The following is a 21,772-nucleotide window of genomic DNA, read 5'->3' as shown; positions in this document are numbered from 1 at the left end:
CTAAGTCCAGAAGGCTTTCTGCCAGAGGTTGCATCATTGCTAGCTTGTACCTCTCTGCTACTTTATATTCCACATATGAATGCAATCTTTCTGAGTCTGTCTCTTTCTTTCTGACTCATTTCACTCAACATGATACTTTCCATGCTGATCCACGTTTATATGCAAATTTCATGACTTTATGCTTTCTAACAGCTGCATAGTATTCCATTGTGTAGATGTACCAAAGTATTTTTAGCCAGTCATCTGTTCTCGGGCATTCGTTTTTTTTCCAGATTCTGGCTACTGTAAACTGTGCTGCGATAAACATACAGGTGCAGATGTCATTTTGACTATACTTTTTTGCTTCTCTGGGCTATATTCCCAGGAGTGGTATTGCTGGTCAAATGGAAGCTCAATTTCTAGGTTTTTGAGAATTGACCATATTGTTTTCCAAAAGGGCTGAACCAATCGACATTCCCACCAGCAGTATAGGAGGGTTCTTTCTCCCCTCATTCACGCCAATAACGGTTGTTTTTGTTCTTTGGATGTGAGCCGGTCTCTGTGGTGTGAGGTGGTATCTCTTTTTTTTTTTTAATGTAGGAGTACTGCTATTTGGTCAACCATTGATTAAGCTGATTGAATTGGGCATGAACTCCACATTAATTTTATTTTGTATTCAGAATCTTAATTTTATTTTATTCTGTTTATTGTGATTATTATTTTTTAATCACCATGAGATACAGTTGTAAAGTTTTTGTGTTTGTGTTTTAGTCACAGTTACTGCTGACACTAGAAAAGGAACTGGAGTAGGTATCAGAATCTAAGGGTATGCGTATGGAAGGTATACATTCAAAATCCTCAGAGCACGAGAACAAAGGTGTAGAAGAATATCAGGGAAAACTCAGCATTTTTCTTATGATTTCTCATCTTCCTGCCAGGTTTCCCATTCTTTTGGTTTCCTTTTTTTTTTTTTAAAAAAAAAACCCTTTATTTATTTATTTATTTATTTATTTATTTATTTATTTTTAGTTTCATGTCCGTTTTTTCATGTCTGGTTTTTCGGTCAGTCTGGCATCTGGTTGGTCTATCTAAAGCACATATACCACTGATGTCTTTTAATATTCTGTCTTACCTACCATTTGTAAGTGTTTTTTTTTCTTTTGGGTCACACTCAGTGATGCACAGGGATTATTCCTGGCTCATGCACTCAGGAATTACTCCTGGTGGTGCTCTGTGGACTATATGGGATGCTGGGAATTGAACCCGGGTTGGCTGCATGCAAGACAAATGCCCTACCTGCTGTGCTATGGCTCCAGCCCGTGGTTTGATATTGCAATCACTGTCATCCCATTGCTCATCGATTTGTTCGAGTGGGCACCAGTAATGTCTCTCATTGAGAGACTTATTGTTACTGTTTTTGGCATATCCAATATGCACGTGTAACTTGCCAGGCTCTGCTGAGTGGGTTCCGTACTCTCAGTAGCTTGCAGGGCTCTTTGAGGGGGGCGGAGGAATCGAACATGGGCTGGCTGCATGAAAGGCGAACGCCCAACTGCTGTGCTATCTCTCCAGTCATTAATCCACCAGAAAGAAATCCTGACATTTATGACAAGAGGAATGAACTTCGAGGTTATTATGTTAAGTTAAATGAATCAGAAGAAGAAAATTACTACTTGATTTCACCTAATGAAGGAATCTGAAAATACTCTATGCTAGGAGAATAGTTTAGTGATTGTCAGAAATTAGATTGGATGTGGGTGTGTGTAATGGGTGAAGGTAATAAAAATCAGTAGAAGATGAATAAGTTCTGATAATTTAATGACTATAGTTAACAATATTATTAGAAAATTGCTAATCAATAAATATTAGAATTTTTCATCACAAGAAAAATAATATGTGGCAACTGATGTTAGTTAAATTAATGTTTAATTTGGGGCTGGGAGGGTTATTACAGGGATTAAGCTAATTTCCTTGTACATGGCAGGCCCTTGTTTGATCTTGGGCACTGCATATGGTCTCCTGCAGAAATGATCCCTGAGTACAGAGCCAGGCGAAAGCCTTGAAGTATAGTCAGGTGTAGTCAAGCCTACCCAATACAAAAGAGATTACAGACATCTGCTGGATTTTAATTTTAAACTTTATAACTATTGCTATTATTATTTAGTTTTTGGATCACACTTCAATGTGCTCAGAGCTTACTCCTGGCTCTGCTCTCAGGGATCATTTCTGGTCGGGTTTGAGGGACCATATGGAATGCTGGGGAATGAACCCAGGTCTGCCATGTGCAAAGCAAGTGCCCTATTGTATAATAAATCTCTCTTGTCCTGTCTCTTGAATTTTAATAAAAGTTATTTGTATCAAACATTTTGAGGATATACTCTGTGTTAAAAATTATTTTATATGTGCTGATGGAGACCTTTTTGAAGATGATTACAAGGAATCATTCTTTTACAAAGTATATAATTCAATGATCATATTTTCTATACATTTTCTTGTTGGGTTTGCTTAGACTTGTACTTGTCAGTGCTGAAAATAGGTTTGGAGGTACTGAGCATTAGCTTTGGAAGCATCAGGATAAAGAGAGCTTTGAGTAGATTTTTATAGATGAAAGAGGCCTGACTTTCTCCTGTTTTAGATTCTATGTGATTGTTCCCCTGCTGGCCACTTTGTTCCTCATGATGCTTACTCCTAATCATTTATATCTTTAGGTGTCTTGGTCACCCAACATAAAGGAAAGCACATCATATTATTATCTCGTAAGCCATCTTTGAATGTAAAACAGATTCAAGAATTTTGACCTCAACAAGACAATTTTAGCCATGCCTGAGCTACTAGAAATTTATAGTGCAATTTAAGATTTTTGACTTAATGTATTCACTCTCCTTAGGGATTCTGCCGTATTTTAAACTACCGATGATTAAATCAGAATTGACAGATAAAATTGTCAAACGTTGAAATTTGGTTTCCTCTCCAGTGACTCATTATAAGGCTTTCCTTCCATTTGTTCTTACCAAACCAATTAGGTTCTCTGGACTATTCCCCTGACCACAACAGCCAGTTAGGATATCCAAGGCCTCTGCAGAAACACCAGGTAAATGTGTTCCAGTGCTGTTAATCGTCTCCCCCTTAGATTCATCTCCCAGAGCTTCATATACAACAACAACAACAACAACAACAACAACAATACAAGCAAAAACTTAATAACTAAGGTACTCAAGTTCCTTAAACATGTTGTGTTCTGAGAACAGGTAGGTGTAAAGATGGAAATTCAGAATAACAGGGGGAAAATGAACTGATCCACTGCTTCATAAAAGCAGTATTAGTGGCAGGTTCTCCATTTGCAGGTACCAAATGCATTTTTGGTTGTGGCTAAAAAGGTTACAATGCAGGGAAGAAGTAACTGATGATATTGGGGAGTATACACGGAGAAAAAGATTGTGGAGAAAAGCATGTAACTGGCTTTGAATTTTATGTGATGTTAAAGATGTGTCTTATGTGTTCCAGGCTGAAGTCTAGGTTAGCACAATGGCAAAGGAAAAGGACTTGGGGGATTAAATGATGACTTGGAAAAGGATTTATTTTTATCCTCATAGTCTTTTTAGTAAGCACGAGGTTATAATGAATACAATTTAGGGTGAATGTTCACTTAATCTGTTTTATTTCTATATTTACAGAAAAGTTATAAAAGGAAGACATCCACGAGAGAGCAATTCTTCACAAAATTTTTTGGGATCAAAACCAAATAATGCACAAAGAATTTTCAGAAGGATTGATTGGTAAACTGTCTTTCTGAGAACACTCCTGACACCATCTGCTTGTCTACTTATACCTTGACTCTCATTTTGACTGTGATATAGAGAAACTGCACTAATAGTACTAAAGGAGGATTAAACCTCCTATGACCTATTTGCTGGACACTCAGTTATTTCCTCTTTCTCTCTCTAGTTTTGGCTATCACAATGTCAGATTTAAGTAAGTAAGGTCCAAAAGAGAAAAATGTTAGGCATTTCAATGTACATAAATTAGTATTAAGAAGGAATTTCAAATGCAGAGATAACTTATTTTAAATACAGAAAGTAATTTAGTGATTCTCGATAACATCTGTATTTTATTTTTGCAGAACACTAGACAAGTGAACATTGGTCTAAAATAACTAGGTTACGTTGAAAGCAGAGAATTTTGGATTTTCAGTTGATTAACTATAGAAATGGCAAAATAGAGACTGTTTTTGACTAGTATGTCTTAGATGATGTAGCTATATCATGGATATATTGCATATGTAGGAAGGACCAGTAATTTACTTTCTATACATAGTGATGTATTTCTATGGATTTCCAGTTATACTCATTCTATTATATTCAGCTATACATTTTTTTGAGTCACACCTGACGATGCACAGGGGTTACTCCTGGCTCATGCACTCAGGGAACACTCCTCGTGGTGCTCAGGGGACCTTATGGGATGCTGGGAATTGAACCCGGGTCGGCCGCATGCAAGGCAAATGTCCTACCTGCCGTGCTACCGCTCCAACCCCCTATTTTTTCTTTTTGGGTCACACCTGGCAATGCACAGGGGTTACTCCTGGTTCTGCACTCAGGAATCACCCCTCGCAGTGCTCAGAAGACTATATGGGATGCTGGGAATCAAACCCAGGTCAGCCCGTGCAAGGCAATCACCCTACCACTGTGCTATTGCTCCAGCCCCTCAGTTATACATTTTTAATTGGCTGGAAATATTTTGTGGGTGAATAAACAAATTCATGTTGGTGTTTCGAGAGTAAATGTAACTCTAATTTGAGAAGTGCAATGGAGAGGAAAGTCCTGGAGAACAAATAACTCAAAGTTCTCTTTTAAAACTAGTTTAGTTTATTGAGAATTAAAAAAATGATTAAAAAATCATCCTTATAGGGACATTCAAATGCCCCTAAATTTGTGTATTTAACTGAGAACCACTTTGTGATTAAAACTGGAGTTACAAACCATGTAAGTGCTAATACATGTGAATGTCTTGTGATTTTCTTGTATTTTCCCTTTGTTTCTTTTCCCTTTTTAGTTGATTTATTCCCAGACTCCCTATTTTTATGTTTCCTTATTGAATTCTTCTATCAGTATATCTGATTTGGGCTCACTATATCAGATATCAGATATTCCAAATTTATTTGCTTATTTTATGCTATCAAAACTCTCAGTTGCTGGAATATCTACACTTGCATTAGGTGTTGCTGCCAAGTGATAAGAAAAATAATTCACATAAACATTTGAAAGTATTGTCATTTCTTTTCTTACTATTTTTGGTTGGTATATAATATTTTAGATACCTGTTCAAATGTATGCTTCCACACTTTGCCTGTCATCAAAATACCAATAAATCTAAATGACAATCTATAGGATTTCCCCCTAGATCCTTAAGATATGATATTTCTTGTCTAGCCCTTCGGGACATTACTATATTAATAACTAGGTTTATTGTTTAATAACCTAGGAAAACATTAATTCTACTAAATTGGGGAATAATTAGATATGTGACCACATTTTTGTGTATGTAGTGATTTCTTCTATGATATTTACATTTTTATGGAGTATGACCATGAGAGGTTCCCACTATATTTAAAAATTATAGCTTAACATTGTGTACAGGATCAGAGTTATAGTACAGTGGGTAGTTTGCTTGTCTATATGCAACCAACTAGAGTTCAATCCCTGACATCCTAAATAGTCTCAAGAGCCCTTCCAGGAATGAGCATGACATAGAGCCAGTAGTAAGGCCTGAGCACTTCCATGTGTGGCCACACCCCACCAACACCAAACTCCCCACTCAAACCCAAAAGAGGTATTTAGTGTCTTTTTTCCTTTGTGCCTCTTCCATCTATTTATTCTTTTATGTATTGTTCCCTCCATCCATCAACCATCTATCCATGTGAATTTTGAAAGTATAAAATGTCAAATAGATTAGGAATATGTGATATATGCCGTCCGTCCGTCCATCCATCCATCCATCCATCCATCCATCCATCCATCCATCCATCCATCCATCCATCCACCTATCCATCCACATATGCATTCACTCCTTTGAAATCACTACATTTGACACACATGGTCAATTAATTTTAATTTTAATTACCATATGATTAGAACACCTTGAACAATAAAAAAAAATTGAGTTTCTCCAGAGAAATTCAAAGTTTAATACAGGATTTCTCAATCTTGATGTTTTGACATTTGGGAAATTATAATGTAAACTTGTGCATTTATGGAGTTTATTACTATTTCTGCCTTCTACTAGCTAGAGGTTAGTAAAAATCCTACTGTCCCCTCATGGTACTTCACTCTGCTTCCCCATTAACCCCAGTTGTGACAACCTAGAATATTTCTGGTCATTGTCAAATGTACCCTGTGGGTACATTGTGTACTTCCATTACCTAGGATGTGGGGGTAAGACATCCTAGGTAATGAACACTGGTTTAATGAAAAAACACTTCAAAAGTATAATTTCCCTGAACTAAAGGTATACACATTGTGGTTGTATTTTAGATGTATTCTGTCTGCTTCTTATTACTAAAGTCATTACTAAAATGTTCCTGCAAAGTAGTTAGCTCAATACAATAAGAGGTCTTGCAGTTGGGGAAATTATTCAATATAATTCATGGTTGACTTTTGTATTACAGTGATTTTTGTTATTCCATGTAAATTATTTAGCCAAGGAGTTAATTGAACTTTATCATTTCTTTCCCCAACTCGCAGTTTTTGTTTTAATGACTTTCAGGAATAATACAATAAAAAATAATAAAACCATCATTAAAATAATTGAAATATCACACCTTAAAAATACAGTGTATAATCAGAATCAGAGGAAATAAAATTTATTATCAACTCAGTAAGCTGGATTTGTTTTTGACCCATGTTTGTTTTCTTAAGTAAAAAAAAAATTTAGATGATTTTTAACTGAGGTTAATATTACTTTTACATTACAAAATTTCCATGCACATTTGGGGTTTATGTTAAAAACAAAGGCTGGCAATAATTAAATAACATTTCATTCAATCCAATCAGGCAGGTGGCATTTGTAGTGATTTATTCATGTAGCAGATGTTTTTCTATATTCATACATTGCCTTTGCTTACATGATTTTAGTTATTTACTTCCTAGAGCTGCTCAGTAGAATAAGCTTCTTAGAGGCTTAAGAAGTCTTAACTGACACTTGGTATGCAATTTCAATGGTTGTATTTGGGGTCTCTGAGTACACACAAACTTCCATCATAGTTCTGGTCTTTACAGGGTAAATGAACATAGCAAAGAAAAAGAAGGATTTCCTGTATTTTTTGTACTATGTCTAAAATATTTTTATGATCTATTGCTGAGTATTTATTTAAATAAATTGATTTCCTTTTGTAAAATCCCAATATTGCAATCATATCACAGTATGGAGACATTTTTCATACTACAAAGAATAATAGTAAAGATGCATTTCATAATCATAACAAAGAGATATTTTCATCATTTGGATACCTATCGGGCTGATAATAACACATTTGGGAATTTTCTGGCAAGAGGAGAAACCAATCTTTCTACTGCTCTACTATTTTACTCATTATTCACAGTTTTTGATTATTTCATTTTATTGTATAGAGAGGTCAGACTTAGCTTTTGAGAACTTTCTTTTCTTTTTTCTATTTTTGCTTTTTGGATCACACCTGGCGATGCACAGAGTTACTCCTGGCTTTGCACTAGGAATTACTCCTGGCAGTGCTTGGGGGACCATATGGGATGCTGGGAATTGAACCCAGGTTGGCAATGTGCAAGGCAAACTCCCTACCCACTGTACTATGGTTCCAGCCCCAAGAGAACATTTTCTTTTTAGGTTAAAAAATTCTTAATGGATAAAATTTTCCTATTTTATCACTATTTGTGCTTTTGAATTTTCTTTATAGACTTGCAATATAAGAGAATGCTTCACTTTATTTTTATTACACTCTCTTTTAACTTTAATATTTGATTGATTTGTCATTGTTTTATAAAACTAGAACTTTAGGAATTTAGCACCATGTATATGGAAAAGACTAAACCATGCCTCTGGTCAGAATTCTGATGTGATCTCACTGTTTAAAATATTTTTTCTCTCACTTAAAATTTCTTTTTTATTCAATCAACATGAGATAGACCCTTACAAAGCTGTTTATAATTTGTATCAGTCATACAGTGTTCTGAGACCCGTCTGCCATCTCACTATTAAAATAACCCTTCAACCTACTGCTCTTACTTCCCTTATTTCTCTCTAGTAACTACCAAAGTTTTATGGTATTTTTTTCCTGCCAGGTCATCAGCCAGCCATTCCTTCTTATTGTTTCAGATGTCTGCTTATTTAGAATTCCCGGTAAAAATTGTGACTAAATGTGTATTAATTCTATTACTATCTTTTATAAATGTGTAGATTTGGGATCTTGTTGCTTATTTTTCTTTAAAATCTCTCCAAAGAGATACACTGTATACTATGTCTGAAGGGCTTGGGTACTTAGAAGCCCTGGTAATTTCATGATGTGTTATTTCAAAATATCTATAATACAATCATCTTTCTCTACCTCTAACTTTATCACCTTGATCTAAGTATCATTTTCATCTTTTGTTTGAATTATAGTAATAGCCTCTAAATCTCTGTTTATCTTCTTGAGAGTGAAATGTATTCACAATTGCAGTACTGCAATCATTGTGAGAATGATTCCTTAATAATCTAAGCCATATTTTGTCATTCCCTGTTTAAAATACAGTTGCTTCTTAGTGAATTCAGAATAATAACCAAATTTTTTCAGAAGCTTCATGGCTAATGAAGCCCTATATAATCTGTGTCCCTGCTACTTCTCAGACCTTATTACTCTCACCAATCTGTTTTATAGATCCTATAAACCTGACCTGTTACTGAGCTTAGTTTCCTTTAACTATAGCTGTTTGAACACGGCAAGCAAGATCATACCTTTGAGTATTTATTGTTACCTACGCCTGGGATAGATAACTGTCATCACTGTCATCACTGTCATCCCATTGCTCATCGATTTGCTTGATCGGGCACCAGTAACATCTCCATGTAAGACTTGTTGTTACTGTTTTTGGCATATTGGATATGCCATGGGGAGCTTGCCAGGCTCTGCCGTGCAGGCGAGATACTCTCAGTAGCTTGCCAGGCTCTCCAAGAACTGAACGCAGGTTGGCTGGGTGCAAGGCAAACGCCCTACCCGTTGTGCTATCGTTCCAGCCCATCTTTCACCCAAAAACTTTCATTGTTTACCCAGGAACCTTCAGTCAAATAATCAATTTTATAATTGTATTTTGCATTCACTATATTTTTCTTCTTACATTAGTTTCTCTTCTTAGTGAAATCCTCATCTTATATCATATATATCTTTTTAGATATTTGATTTTTTGCATCTTGTTCTCTTCCAAAATCTATATATGTGATTAGTTTTACTCCTCCACGGAGACAATGGTTAACATTGATCTTACTGAAATTTAACACCAAGTGCCCTTTGTTTGTGGTTTCATCAGGTGCACCCATGGGTCTCAGTTCATGTTAACAAGACCAACTGGCAACTCAGTTACTGTCATATGTAACTACAGCGTTAGTGGCCAAAAAGATGTTGTTGGATTTTTGTGAGAGGATTAGGTAATATTTGATTTCTGAAATTTACATATCTTCCCATAGAGGGCAATACTATAATAGTGTTAATTTGACGGTCTCATTTTCTTTCTTTAGGTAACAGGACAGTGGACCTACCAGATGAACAAAGGAATGAAGTCAACTACTCAGTGGTGTCTGAGTTTGTGTTGCTGGGACTCTCTAATTCCTGGGAGATCCAACTTCTTCTATTTTTATTTTCTTGTCTTTTCTATGTATCTAGCATGATGGGAAACGTCCTCATAGTTATCACTGTGACCTTTGACCCTTATTTACATTCCCCAATGTATTTTCTGTTAGCCAATCTCTCTATCATTGACCTGATATTTTGCTCCATTGCAGCACCCAAGATGATTTGTGATCTTTTCAGAAAGCATAAGGTCATCTCCTTTGGGGGCTGCATAGCTCAGATCTTTTTCAGCCATGCCGTTGGAGGCAGTGAGATGGTATTACTTATAGCCATGGCTTTTGACAGATACGTGGCCATATGTAAACCTCTCCACTATTTGACCATCATGAGACCACGTGTGTGCACTTTGATTTTAGTGGTTGCCTGGACCATTGGTGTTATTCACTCATTGGCTCAACTGGCTTTTGTGGTAAACTTGCCTTTCTGCGGCCCTAATGTGTTGGACAGTTTTTACTGTGACATACCACGGCTAATCAAACTTGCTTGCACAGACACCTATAAACTGGAACTCATGGTCACTGCTAATAGTGGCTTTATTTCCTTGGCTGCTTTCTTCATGCTCATTCTTTCTTACATCTTTATTTTGGTGACTGTTCAGAAACATTCGTCAGGTAGTTCATCCAAGGCTCTTTCAACTCTGTCAACTCATATTGTTGTTGTGTTTTTATTTTTTGGCCCACTGATTTTTTTCTATGTATGCCCCTCTCCTTCAACACATCTGGATAAATTTCTAGCGATATTTGATGCAGTTTTAACTCCATTCCTCAATCCACTCATCTATACACTCAGGAACAGAGACATGAAGACAGCGATAAGGAGAGTGTTCAGAAAACTTATGGGGTTTGGAAAAAAAGGGCTTTACTGAAGCATGAAGTTTTCTTTTTTTTTTTTTTTTTTTTTTTGCTTTTTGGGTCACACCTGGTGATGCTCAGGGGTTACTCCTGGCTCATGAACTCGGGAATAACTCCTGGCGGTGCTCGGAAGACCATATGGGATGCTGGGAATTGAACCCGGGTCGGCCGCGTGCAAGGCAAACGCCCTATCCACTGTGCTATCGCTCCAGCCCTGAAGTTTTCTGATAATGATAAGTTTTCTGTCCTTAGCACTTGATCCACATGAAGAAGGGAACTATATTTTTGAGGTTCTATTTTGGTCCCCTGCTTTATTCCTTCCTTTTAATTGATTCTGTGTGTTGGTTATTATGAATTAGATAAAACAATCAGCTTTCTTAAGCTTGAAGGAGTGGCCTCAGGTAGAACTTTATTGTTCCACCTTGTTTCAGTTCTTGGTTGTTTCTCAAACCCTTGATTGTCCAGGTGGTTTATTTCATTTTTATTTTTTTGTGAAAAAAAATGCACAGGGGTTACTCCTGGCTCATGCACTCAGGAATTACTCCTGGCAGTGCTCAGGGGACCATATGGGATGCTGGAAGTTGAACCTGGGTGGGCCATGTGCAAAGCAAATGCCCCTACCCGCTGTGCTATCACTCCAGCCCCGGTTTATTTCATTTTTAATGGCTCCTAGTTCCAGGACCTGTTGGTGTCTCAAAGGGAAAATCACTCATTGAGCATCTACAACCAGGAGGACTGGGAGTGTTAGGAGTCAACCCCCCGCCCCTCCCAGCAGCCTTTAAAGTATGCAACTATGTATTGTGGGGTCACAAGCATAAACCCTTCTGTTTTCTAGCTTTTTGGTCTAGCTTCTTTGCCTGTGGCTTGTTACCCATACAGGAATTGTCGATTTGGGGGGAGTGAACATTTTGACAAGAGTAAAAAGGTTCTGAACAAGCAACCACCAGAAAAATCAATTCAAAACCAACCGAAAAATTTATTTGGGTGTTTATGGCAGGAGCCCTTGGCCCGGAAAACTTTAGAAGTTCTGATGGAGGGGCAAAAATTGGGGCCCCAGACAAGCTTATAAGCTTCAGTCCAGAGGTGTTGGTGCACTGTACCGAGGCCAGGACTAGCACAGCGGGAGATGGAATGCTCTGGTCAATGCTCCAGGGAGCAAGTCCCACCATGTACCCACACACACGAAGACCAAACGTGAAGCTTGTCTCTCAGCTAAGGTTCCACGCAAGCGAATAGGAGTCAGAGTATTCTGCACTCTGCTGCCTGGGCGGTGACTGGGGCTGGTAGTCTGCTAGGAAAGTCCCTGTCTGATGTTGCAGTCCGGTAACTCAGGAGCACAGCGCCCTTGGCCCGCAGAGCCAGGAATTGAAGGGCAATCTCCAAGGCAGCTGCAGGGCAGAAGGGCGGCCATGGGGGCGGATCACACCCCCAGCTGCGAGATTCAGTGGGGGAGGAAAGGCCATGGTCGGGGGTGGGCGCCACGGAATCTGGGCCTGTCTCCCGAGAGTCTCAGAATGCGGGGACAGCAGAAAACTGTCGCGAAGGCAACCCCTGGGACAAGCAGAGGGCAACTGAGCATCTCCTACGTGAGTGAGAGCCGGTGCCTGGCAGTTTGTCCAATCACTCTGGGCCTGGTAACAGGTGTGTCCCAACCTCAGGCCTCCAGGACATGGTGGTGTCTACGCGCGAGCTGCATTGGTTTTTCCAAGTTACAGGTTTAGGAAGCTGTTGTTGGATGCAGGACTTTAAAGCTGGGGCACTGCAGGGAGACCTTGCGAGGTTTAAGTTCCCCGCGGAGTGTACGTGACGGCTGTGCAAAGCTGCGGGTGCGGTGGAGCTCAAGGCGCACTTGTGTTGTGGCTTCCCCGACCGGCTTCCTCATGTCCTCGTGTCCTCGTGTCCTCTGTTGAGCAGTTGCGCCCGGCTCCCCCAGTCCTCACTGCCCACCCGAGTCGTTCCATTCATAGTTGCAGATTGACTGTGTTATGGGAAGGGTGAACCTAGGATTCTCTAACAGTAACGACTCTAACAGGCTCTAAACTTCCTTTTTCTGTTGAGCTGGGGATTCTAGCAACTTAGTATTCATTGACCTTTACCACCCACTGGTTGGTCTGATTTGTTCTCCCTGACTGGGATGGCGTTCTTCCTTGTAAAGAAAACATCATTCTTGTATTACAGATGTAGCAATCCGATTATATTACTTCTATATTTGTAGTTCCTAAATAACAGTGCCAAGCACATTTTCCAGGGATAGAAATAATGATGTAATAGGGTTTCCCCCACCCCTTAGGAAAACTACTTTTATTGTTTTCAAGCCGACTCACTATATTTAGTACACGGAAATCATGCTTAATCACAGCCAGCTGTGCGGGCTCAAGACCAGTTGTGGTGTCTGGGAGTGAACCTGGGTAGCCACGAGCAAGGCAAACGCTCTACCTACTGTGCCGGCTCTGACTTGTTATTGTAGCTCTTTGGTTATGGAAGAAAGTAGCAGTAGTCTTTAGGATTTGTGATTATGTAATTAAATTTCCTTAGTTCTGTTTGTTGAAGAATGTTCTCTACTTGATTTTCTGTCAAGTATACCAAGTGTCGGCAAACTCTCTATAAAAAGGAAGATTGTATTTAGCTTCAGATTTGTGACTGTAGGTCCATCTGCACTATTCCGGCTGTCGTAATAATGAAATAGCCTTAGACAACAGGAACAAGCAGTCATTATTAAATTACAGTAAAAATTTATTTATAGAAACAGGAAGCAGGTCAGATGTGGGGTGTGCATCATGGACTTTTGCCCCTATTGTCCCACACATCACCATTTGTCTTGAAATGATTCCAAAGTGAAAGCCAATGTGACACTGCACAGGGTTTTTGACTGAAATTCAGATTTGCATCCCACCACGAGCAGCAGTTCACTAATTATTAATACCTCCTTCTGTCACATGATACCGCTAAATTTTAGTTTCTTTTAAGGTTGCAAACTCATATCAGCTTATAGTTGTAACGGAGATGTTAATTGAAACAGCTTGACCAATTTCTTTATTTTTGGAATGTGCAGTCACACTCAGTGATGCTCAGGGGTTATTATTCCTGGCTCTGCAATCAGAAATCACTGCTGGCTGTGCTCAGGGCAACCTTTTGCGATGCCGGTGAGCAAACCCTGATGGGCCGAATGTAAGGCAAGCTCCCTATCCACTGTACTATCACTCTGACTCCATATCAATTAAAATATTAGCTGCTTTCTTTCTTGAACTTTAGTCATTTGTTTGAAATCTATAAGTTTTAAAATAAAATTTGTTTTATTTTCTAACACACAATAAATATGCCTTCTCTGTTGTTCTGTAACATGTAGCATGTATTGTTAGGCTAGGCATGTATTGTTAGAAGCCTGACCAGACTCCTCTTGTGTGTTAGAAAAGCTTTAGTGAAAAGATAAGGCTGCCCACAGACACCCTCAGAGTAAAGGGACTCTCCTATGGGAAGCTGGGTGAACTCTTCATATAGATTTTAAGTTGCAAGGAAGAGGCAAGGGAGGGGCATCTTGCCTCAAACCACACCAGCAGCTCAACTGTTTACACCTAACTGGGACTTAATGAAAGGTTTGAGAACTGAGAACATTCTGGTTTCTCTTGTCTCAGAAAAACTTGTGAGCTACATTTTTTTCCCACCACAGGTTGTGATCAATTTCTGCAGCCATCTGGTGTCCCCGCCTTACAGATATATTCTGATATAACTTTATTACCTTGTGTCTTTATAGTTATTATAATTATGTACTTTGTTGTTTTGTGTCACTTTCAAAATTGAAGATTTTTGAAAAAAGTTTTCGAAATTTTTTTCAATTTTTTTAAAAAAAGTAGTTTACTTTGTTTTTCAGTTCACTGGTTAAAAAATAATGGCAGATATTTACAGAGGACATACACTGCTGTTAGTTTTCTTGTATAAATTAATTTAATCATCATCTCAATCTTTCTTTTATTTTTTTTGGGGGGGTCACACCCGGTGATGCACAGGGGTCACCACTCGTGGCTCTGCACTCAGGAATTACCCCTGGCGGTGCTCAGGAGACCATATGGGATGCTGGGAATCGAACCTGGGTCAGCCGCATACAAGACAAATGCCCTACCCGCTGTGCTATCACTCCAGCCCCATCATCTCAATCTTTGGCTAGATGCTCTCATCACGGTTTTAGAGCCTGGGAGATGGAGGCAGAGAGATTCAATAAGCTATTATTAGTAAATGGTAGATTTGAGTTTAAATCAAGGTAATCTGATTATAGAGGCTAGAGTGTTAATTATCATATTTTTTAAATAAAGTTTGTTTTCTAATGTTGGCTTGTTTGTTTTTGGGTCACACCTGGCTATGCTCTGGGACTGCCTGGCTTCTTGCTTGGGAATTGCCTCAGTAGTGCTGGGAGAACCATGCAGTCCCAGTGTTTCGTCCTAGACCTCTTGCATGCAAGCGTGTACTGCAGCACACTGTTTTCTCTCTGATCCCGATTTCCTAATGTTATAAGATCTCTGGAGAGCTTTAGTTTACCTTTCTTTGTTTTGGCCCAGTTTGTTTATATTTCCCCCTGGCCTTATATATATACATATATATATATATTCCTTATTGACAGTGCTACAGTGCAGTGCTATTTACAGTAAAACAATTCTGAATATTTTATGAGCACAGCGGAATTTTGTTATGTGCAGATAAGCTAGTGTTTAATGTAGAGCTAATGACAAAGTTGCTGAAGATAGTAAATGAAAGAGGTAATAAGACAAGGTCTAAAAATCGATCTTTTAATTAATTTTTCTCCCACTCTCTCACCTTAGCGGGATGACTACCTGGGCCTCATGTGACATGGGATGTTCCCACCAGGTGACCCGAGAAAAGCGCCTTACTATGTTTCTTTATATCCCTCATATGAGAATTTTAAAATTATTTTATTGTGGAGATAGTGACACCTACACTAATGTAAATGTATAAAGTAAAATAGGAATTTCACAAAGTTGTAAATCAATGAAAATGTAATTTTTCTTCAAAATTGCAGAACTTTCTTTTTTGAACACATATATAAATTAAAAATTAATAGTTTATTTAAAACTTCACACGAAGAAGATAATCCTCCAACTGTAAAATTTAGCAAGAGTGAGGAAAAGAAAATTAAGATTTTTAAAAATTTATTTTTATTAGTGAACCACCATTAAGTACAGTTACATACTTATAAATTTTCTTTTTTGCCTTTTAGTCATACAGTGATTGAGTACCCATCCCTCTACCCGTGCCCATTCTCCACCACCAATGATCCTAGGAGCCCTCCCACCACCCATATCCCATCCCACCCTACCTCTGTGGCAGGATATTCCCTGTTGTTCTCTCTCTCCTTTTGAGTGTTGTGGTTTATGATAGAGGTATTGAGTGGCCATCATGTTTGGTCTATAGTCTACTTTTGGCTCGTGTCTCCAAGCCCGAGTGGGTCCTCCCAACACCCTTTACTTGGTGTTCCCTTCTCTCTCTGAGCTGCCTTTCCCCCCAGCATGTGAGGCCAGCTTCCAAGATGGGGCAAGCCTCCTGGACCTTATCTTTACCATTCTTGGGTGTTAGTCTTCTATTCTACTACTTCATATTCCACAGATGAGTGCATCTTTCTATGTCTGTCTCTCTCCTTCTGACTCATTTCACTTAATATGATGCTTTCCATGTTGATCCACTTAAATGCAAATTTTATGACTTCATTTTTTTAAACTTCTGTATAAGTTTAAAAAAAAATTGTGTAGATGTACCAAAGCTTCTTTAACCAGGCATCTTGGGCACTTGGGCTTATTACAGATTTTGGCTATTGTAAACAGTGCAGCAATAAACACACAAGTGCAGATGTCATTTTTACTATACTTTTTTGACTCTTCAGAATGTATTCCTAGAATATATTGAGCTCCAAATGAGAACTAATTTCTAATTTTTTTGAGAATTGTCCATACTGTTTTCCAAAAGGGCTGAATCAGTCGGCATTCCCATCAGCAGTGAAGGAAGGCTGTGCTATTGCTCCTGTCCACTTCTGGATTCTATTTAATAAAATGTCTTCATCTAGCACTATTTTAAGTTTCTTAATTTTAATTTTATCATACAAGCAGAATGGAGATCGAGACCAGTTAGATATGAAGGCAAACACTTTGTCAAAACTACTGTAGTAGTGACTCTGAAGAAATATTAGCTGAGCTTTTTCTTTTAAAAGAATTATTTCCCCTCAAGTTTTATTTTATTAAAGCACCATGAATAACAAAGTTATTAATAGTTGAGTTTTTGATATACAATATTCCATCACCAATCCCACCACCAGTGTCAATTTCCCTCCACCACCAGTGTTCCCAGATTCTGTCCTATCTACCGACCACAAGCCCCTATCTTGAAAGGTACTTTTTAGATTTGGTTATTAAAGTTTGGGTATTATTTATTCAGTTTTACTGACTTTGTGATTTGGATATTTAGCTCTATCATTCCAGTGTACCTGAATCCCCCTGACTCCTACCCCATTGCTTCTCATCTATCTCTTCTCTTTCCGTTCACCGAGCTTTTTCTTTGTGAATAACATAGAGAATGTTTATTTTAATTGAATAGTGATTTAACTAATCTATTTTCAACATTCTTTTGATTTTTTTATTCCAACCAATTACGCATACAGTCATTACTTATTATTTGGTTTTGTTTCTCAAAATTTCTTGCTTCTATTTCCTTTCTCAATTCCAAACACTGTGTTTAGATACAGAAACTCTGATTAAAGTATTTGAGTGGAAAAAGACAGCTTTTTATAGCATCAGATAACCTTGGATTCTTACCCAGTAATTTCTTGAATTTCCTTTTCTTTATCTCACAATGATTCTAGCAAGTTTACATTAAAAAATCCTGAAACAGAACAGAACAAAATAATGACTCTTTCCCACAATAAAGATCTGATGTAACTGTTTCTGAAGATTCTCAGCTGTTTTAAATTTATGATGTACCCTGATTCAGTCTGTTATTAACTTGTATAAAAAGTTGCTGTCAGATTTACAAATACTGTATTACAAAAAAGTGACTTTTTGATGTTTGAATTAAGTTATTTGTAGTGTTTTAGACTGCAAAAAAATAGTAGACATGGGGCAGAGTATTCTGGCAAAAAAAGATAAAATTTTATGGTGATAGATTTGTTATAAATATCATCTGTGTTGTAAACAGCATCTCCAAGTTTAAGATATTAAATGGTTATTACTTCTTTTCAATAATTTTCAGCAAAGATAGAGTCCTAAAAAATTATATGTGTGCTCTATTGTATAAAGTTGTACATATGTACTTACTGAGATATTTTTGATACATATGTAAGTATAGGCTTACAAAAAAGGATGATTTCATACTGGAATGTAAATTAACAAATAAATATAACACACTAATATTAAGGTTAAGCACGATTATTTCAATAGATACAGAAAAATTGAGGGCAAAATCTTCTGACATTTTATTATGACTCCCAAGTACAAGCAATCAAAATAGAAATAGGTAAGTGGGACTACATCAAACTAAAAGGCTTATGCTCAGCAAAAGAAAAAATAAACAAAGTGATAGGACAACTTATGGAATGTGTGAAAACATTAAAAAAATTAATTTTTATGAAAAACACTTTGACTTACAAAGCTGTTCATTTTGTTGTTGTTTCAAGCATTTAGTGTTCTAACACCACCACTGTAACCTTCCCTCAACCAATATCCCCAGTTTCCTTTACAATCCCAAACTGCACCCTCAGGCACATAACAAATTTACTTAATATTTCTTATTCCAACAACACTTTAAGAAATGGCAGATAAAATGATCAGAAAATAAATCAGTAAGATCCAATTAGTGATTACTATATGATTTTGACCTATGTAAGTAAGAAAATTAAAACCACTTAATATAATAAGTGTCTATTCTCATTTACATGTATAAATTTTCAACTCTGGAACCTAGAATATATTATATTAAATTCTATTTTATACTTGGGTCTCATTATGGTAGTCATCACATCTCACCTGTTATTAATAAGACTTTTAGGCAAGTCTATCTTAATATATTTTGGAATTTACATGGAATAGGTAAAACCTCCCTTTGTAAATTTTTCCCTTACACTTTATATAAACATTATGATTAAAAAAGTTGTTCATAATGATTTGGTACAGGCATTCAGTATTCCAACACAAATCCTACCACCATTTCCTCCGTTATTGTCTTTAATTTTCCCAACTGCTCCTTAAACCTGCTTCCATGACAGGTCCTCAATAATTTATTTTGTATTGCTTGTTATCAATAATTTTGTGAACACAATGATCGAAAAATGCTTCCTTAGAGGAAAATGTTGTTACAGAGTAAGCCTTCTGTGTTTATGTTTTGTTAATTGAGATTGGTTATCTTCTATGTTATATACTATCCGATATAATATGCTACTACTGGTTTATTAGTGTTGTAGAGATAGAGATGTCATGTGGCTGTGAATGCAGTGTTACATTCCAGCAAGTCCAGGATTTTTAAGCGGGTGTTACATCCGTTGTTAAATTTATAACTAGGTGGTGACTTTGGAGTATGGGCATGATTGCCAGGGTATCCAGAAATACTGGGAAGTGGGGCAAGGTAGCCTATCTTGACTTTGAGAGAAGCCTGGAGATTTCAGTCACAAAACTGAGTTTTTTCAGCAGATTAATTTCTGGATGAGGCTCAGCCCCCAGACAGTGGAGTCTGACCGGGTTATGGTGGCAATTTTGGAATGTGGGAGCAAACAGCTGCCTGGGCTCTGTTTGGGTGAGCACTAGGCTGACCTGTCCCCCCTTCTGGATGCCCCCGGGCAACTCAGACATTTGCAGGTGTCCGGAAAATTTTTCTCTTATGAAAACATTTTAAGATCACACATGTAAAAATGAATTACACCTAAAATAAATAAAAAGATCTGAATGATTATGGAAATCATATTCTAAAGAAATTCTTTGTACAACTTGAAAATAAGAGCATGATTTATACGCCTGTTAGAAAATAAATTGAAGAAGAGGCCAGAGTGATAGTATAGTTGCTTCATTTACACATTTGAATATTTTTTCCTTTGAATGTTGCTTCATGGAATTACATGGGTTTGCATATTGTGTGGTGTGCATTCCATTTTTGCTTGTGGAGAGCCATTAGGACTATAGCACTGTAATACTATTGTCCCATTGTTCATCTATTCACTTGAGCGGGTACTGGTATCGTCTCCATTGTGAAACTTGTTACTGTTTTTGGCACATTGAATACGCCATGGGGAGCTTGCCAGGATCTACCGTGTGGGCGGGATACTCTCTGTAGCTTGCCAGGCTCTCCGAGATGGATGGAGGAATCGAACCCAGGTCGGCCGCGTGCAAGACAAACGCCCTACCTGCTGTGCTATCGCTCCAGTCCTGTGGAAAGCCATAGAAACTCTTCTATGTTACTTTTATTTATTTTTTCTCTTTATTTCTTTTTCTTTTATTTATTTATTTATTTATTTATTTATTTTTTATTTTAAATTCTTTTATTGATTCACCATGTGGAAAGTTACAAAGCTTTCAGGTTAAAGTCTCAGTTATACAATGCTCAAACCCATCCCTTCACCAGTGCACATATTCCACCACCAAGAATCACGATATACCTCCCCCCTTCCCCCCCACCTCCCCAGCCCCCACCCCACATGTGTAACTGGTAAATTTCACTTTACTTTGATTGCATTCAATATTTAAACAAAAAAATTCACTATTATTGATTTGGAGTTTCTCCCCCCTAAAGTCGATCTGCTGAAAAGAAAGCATTTGGTAATTTGTTTTCCATTGCTGAGAATGAAGAGATATGAGGTCAGGAGGCCGCACTAGCAGCAGCATAGCTTTGGATTTCTGTATTTTAGTATTTTAGTAACTAAGTCCAGAGAAATGTCTGCCAGGAATCACAACATTGTAAGCTTGTACCTCTCAGCTACTTTATATTCCACATATGAGTGTGATCTTTCTATGTCTGTCTCTTTCTTTCTGACTCATTTCACTCAGCATGATACTTTCCATGTTGATCCACTTATATGCACATTTCATGACTTCATGTTTTCTGACAGCTACGTAGTATTCCATTGTGTAAATATACCAGAGTTTCTTTAGCTAATCATCTGTTTTCAGGCACTTTGGTTTTTTCCATATTGTGGCTATAGTAAACAGAGCGGCAATGAACATGAAAATGCAGATGTCATCTCTACTATACCTTTTTGCCTCTCCGGGATATATTCCCAGGAGTGGTATTGCTGGGTCAAATGGGAGCTCAATTTCTAACTTTTTGAGAATCGTCCATATTGTTTTCCAAAAGGGCTGAACCAGTCAGCATTCCCACCAGCAGTGAAGGAGAGTCCCTTTCTCCCCACATCCACGCCAACACTGGTTGCTTTTTTTTGGGGGGGGGATGTGGGCCAGTCACTGGACGGCTACATGCAAAAAATTGGGCTTAGACCTCCATCTATCACCATGTACAAAAATCAGATCAAAATGGATTAAAGACCTCAACATCAGACCAGAATCCCTAAGGTACATTGAAGATAAGGTCGGCAAAACCCTCCACGACATTGAAGCCAAAGGTATCTTCAAAGCTGACACGCCACTGGCCAAGCAAAGAATGCAAAGAAAAATAAATGGGACTATCTCAAACTAAGAAGCTTCTGCAACTCAAAAGAAACAGTGACCAAAATACAAAGACAATCTACAGAATGGGAAAGGATATTTATGCAGTACCCATCCGATAAAGGGTTGATAACAAGGATATACAATGCACTGGTTGAACTCCACAAGAAGAAAACTGCCAACCCAATCAAAAAATGGGGTGATGAAATGAACAGAAACTTTTCCAAAGAAGAAATCTGAATGGCTGAGAGGCACATGAGAAAATGTTCAACATCACTAATCATCGGGGAGATGCAGATCATAACAACAATGAGATACTTTTAAAATAATAATATTGATAAAATGATAATTCTCATAAGTCACAAAAAGAAATCATACAATGGAGTATCAGAACAATCCAATGAAAACTAAATAAGTAATTTAAACATTTCTTTAAATAAGACATGCAA

The 21,772-nt window shown here is 37.7% G+C and overlaps 1 protein-coding gene across 1 annotated transcript in view; it reads left to right on the top strand.

Annotated features, from left to right (window-relative positions):
• The window catches only part of LOC101543827 (olfactory receptor 4F6-like), a 28,899-nt gene extending 18,202 nt beyond the window's left edge, over positions 1-10,697 (top strand). The window contains exon 2 of the mRNA XM_012932964.2: positions 9,721-10,697. Coding sequence (XP_012788418.2) covers positions 9,721-10,697 — 977 coding nt within the window. The remainder of the gene's footprint in view (positions 1-9,720) is intronic.
• The last annotated feature ends 11,075 nt before the right edge of the window (positions 10,698-21,772 follow it).

This window comes from Sorex araneus, chromosome 3 (genome assembly GCF_027595985.1).
Source record: "Sorex araneus isolate mSorAra2 chromosome 3, mSorAra2.pri, whole genome shotgun sequence".
NCBI classification, from domain to species: Eukaryota; Metazoa; Chordata; class Mammalia; order Eulipotyphla; family Soricidae; genus Sorex; species Sorex araneus.
The sequence above is the reverse complement of the archived record's forward strand: the minus strand, read 5'-3'. Positions and strand labels throughout refer to the sequence as shown.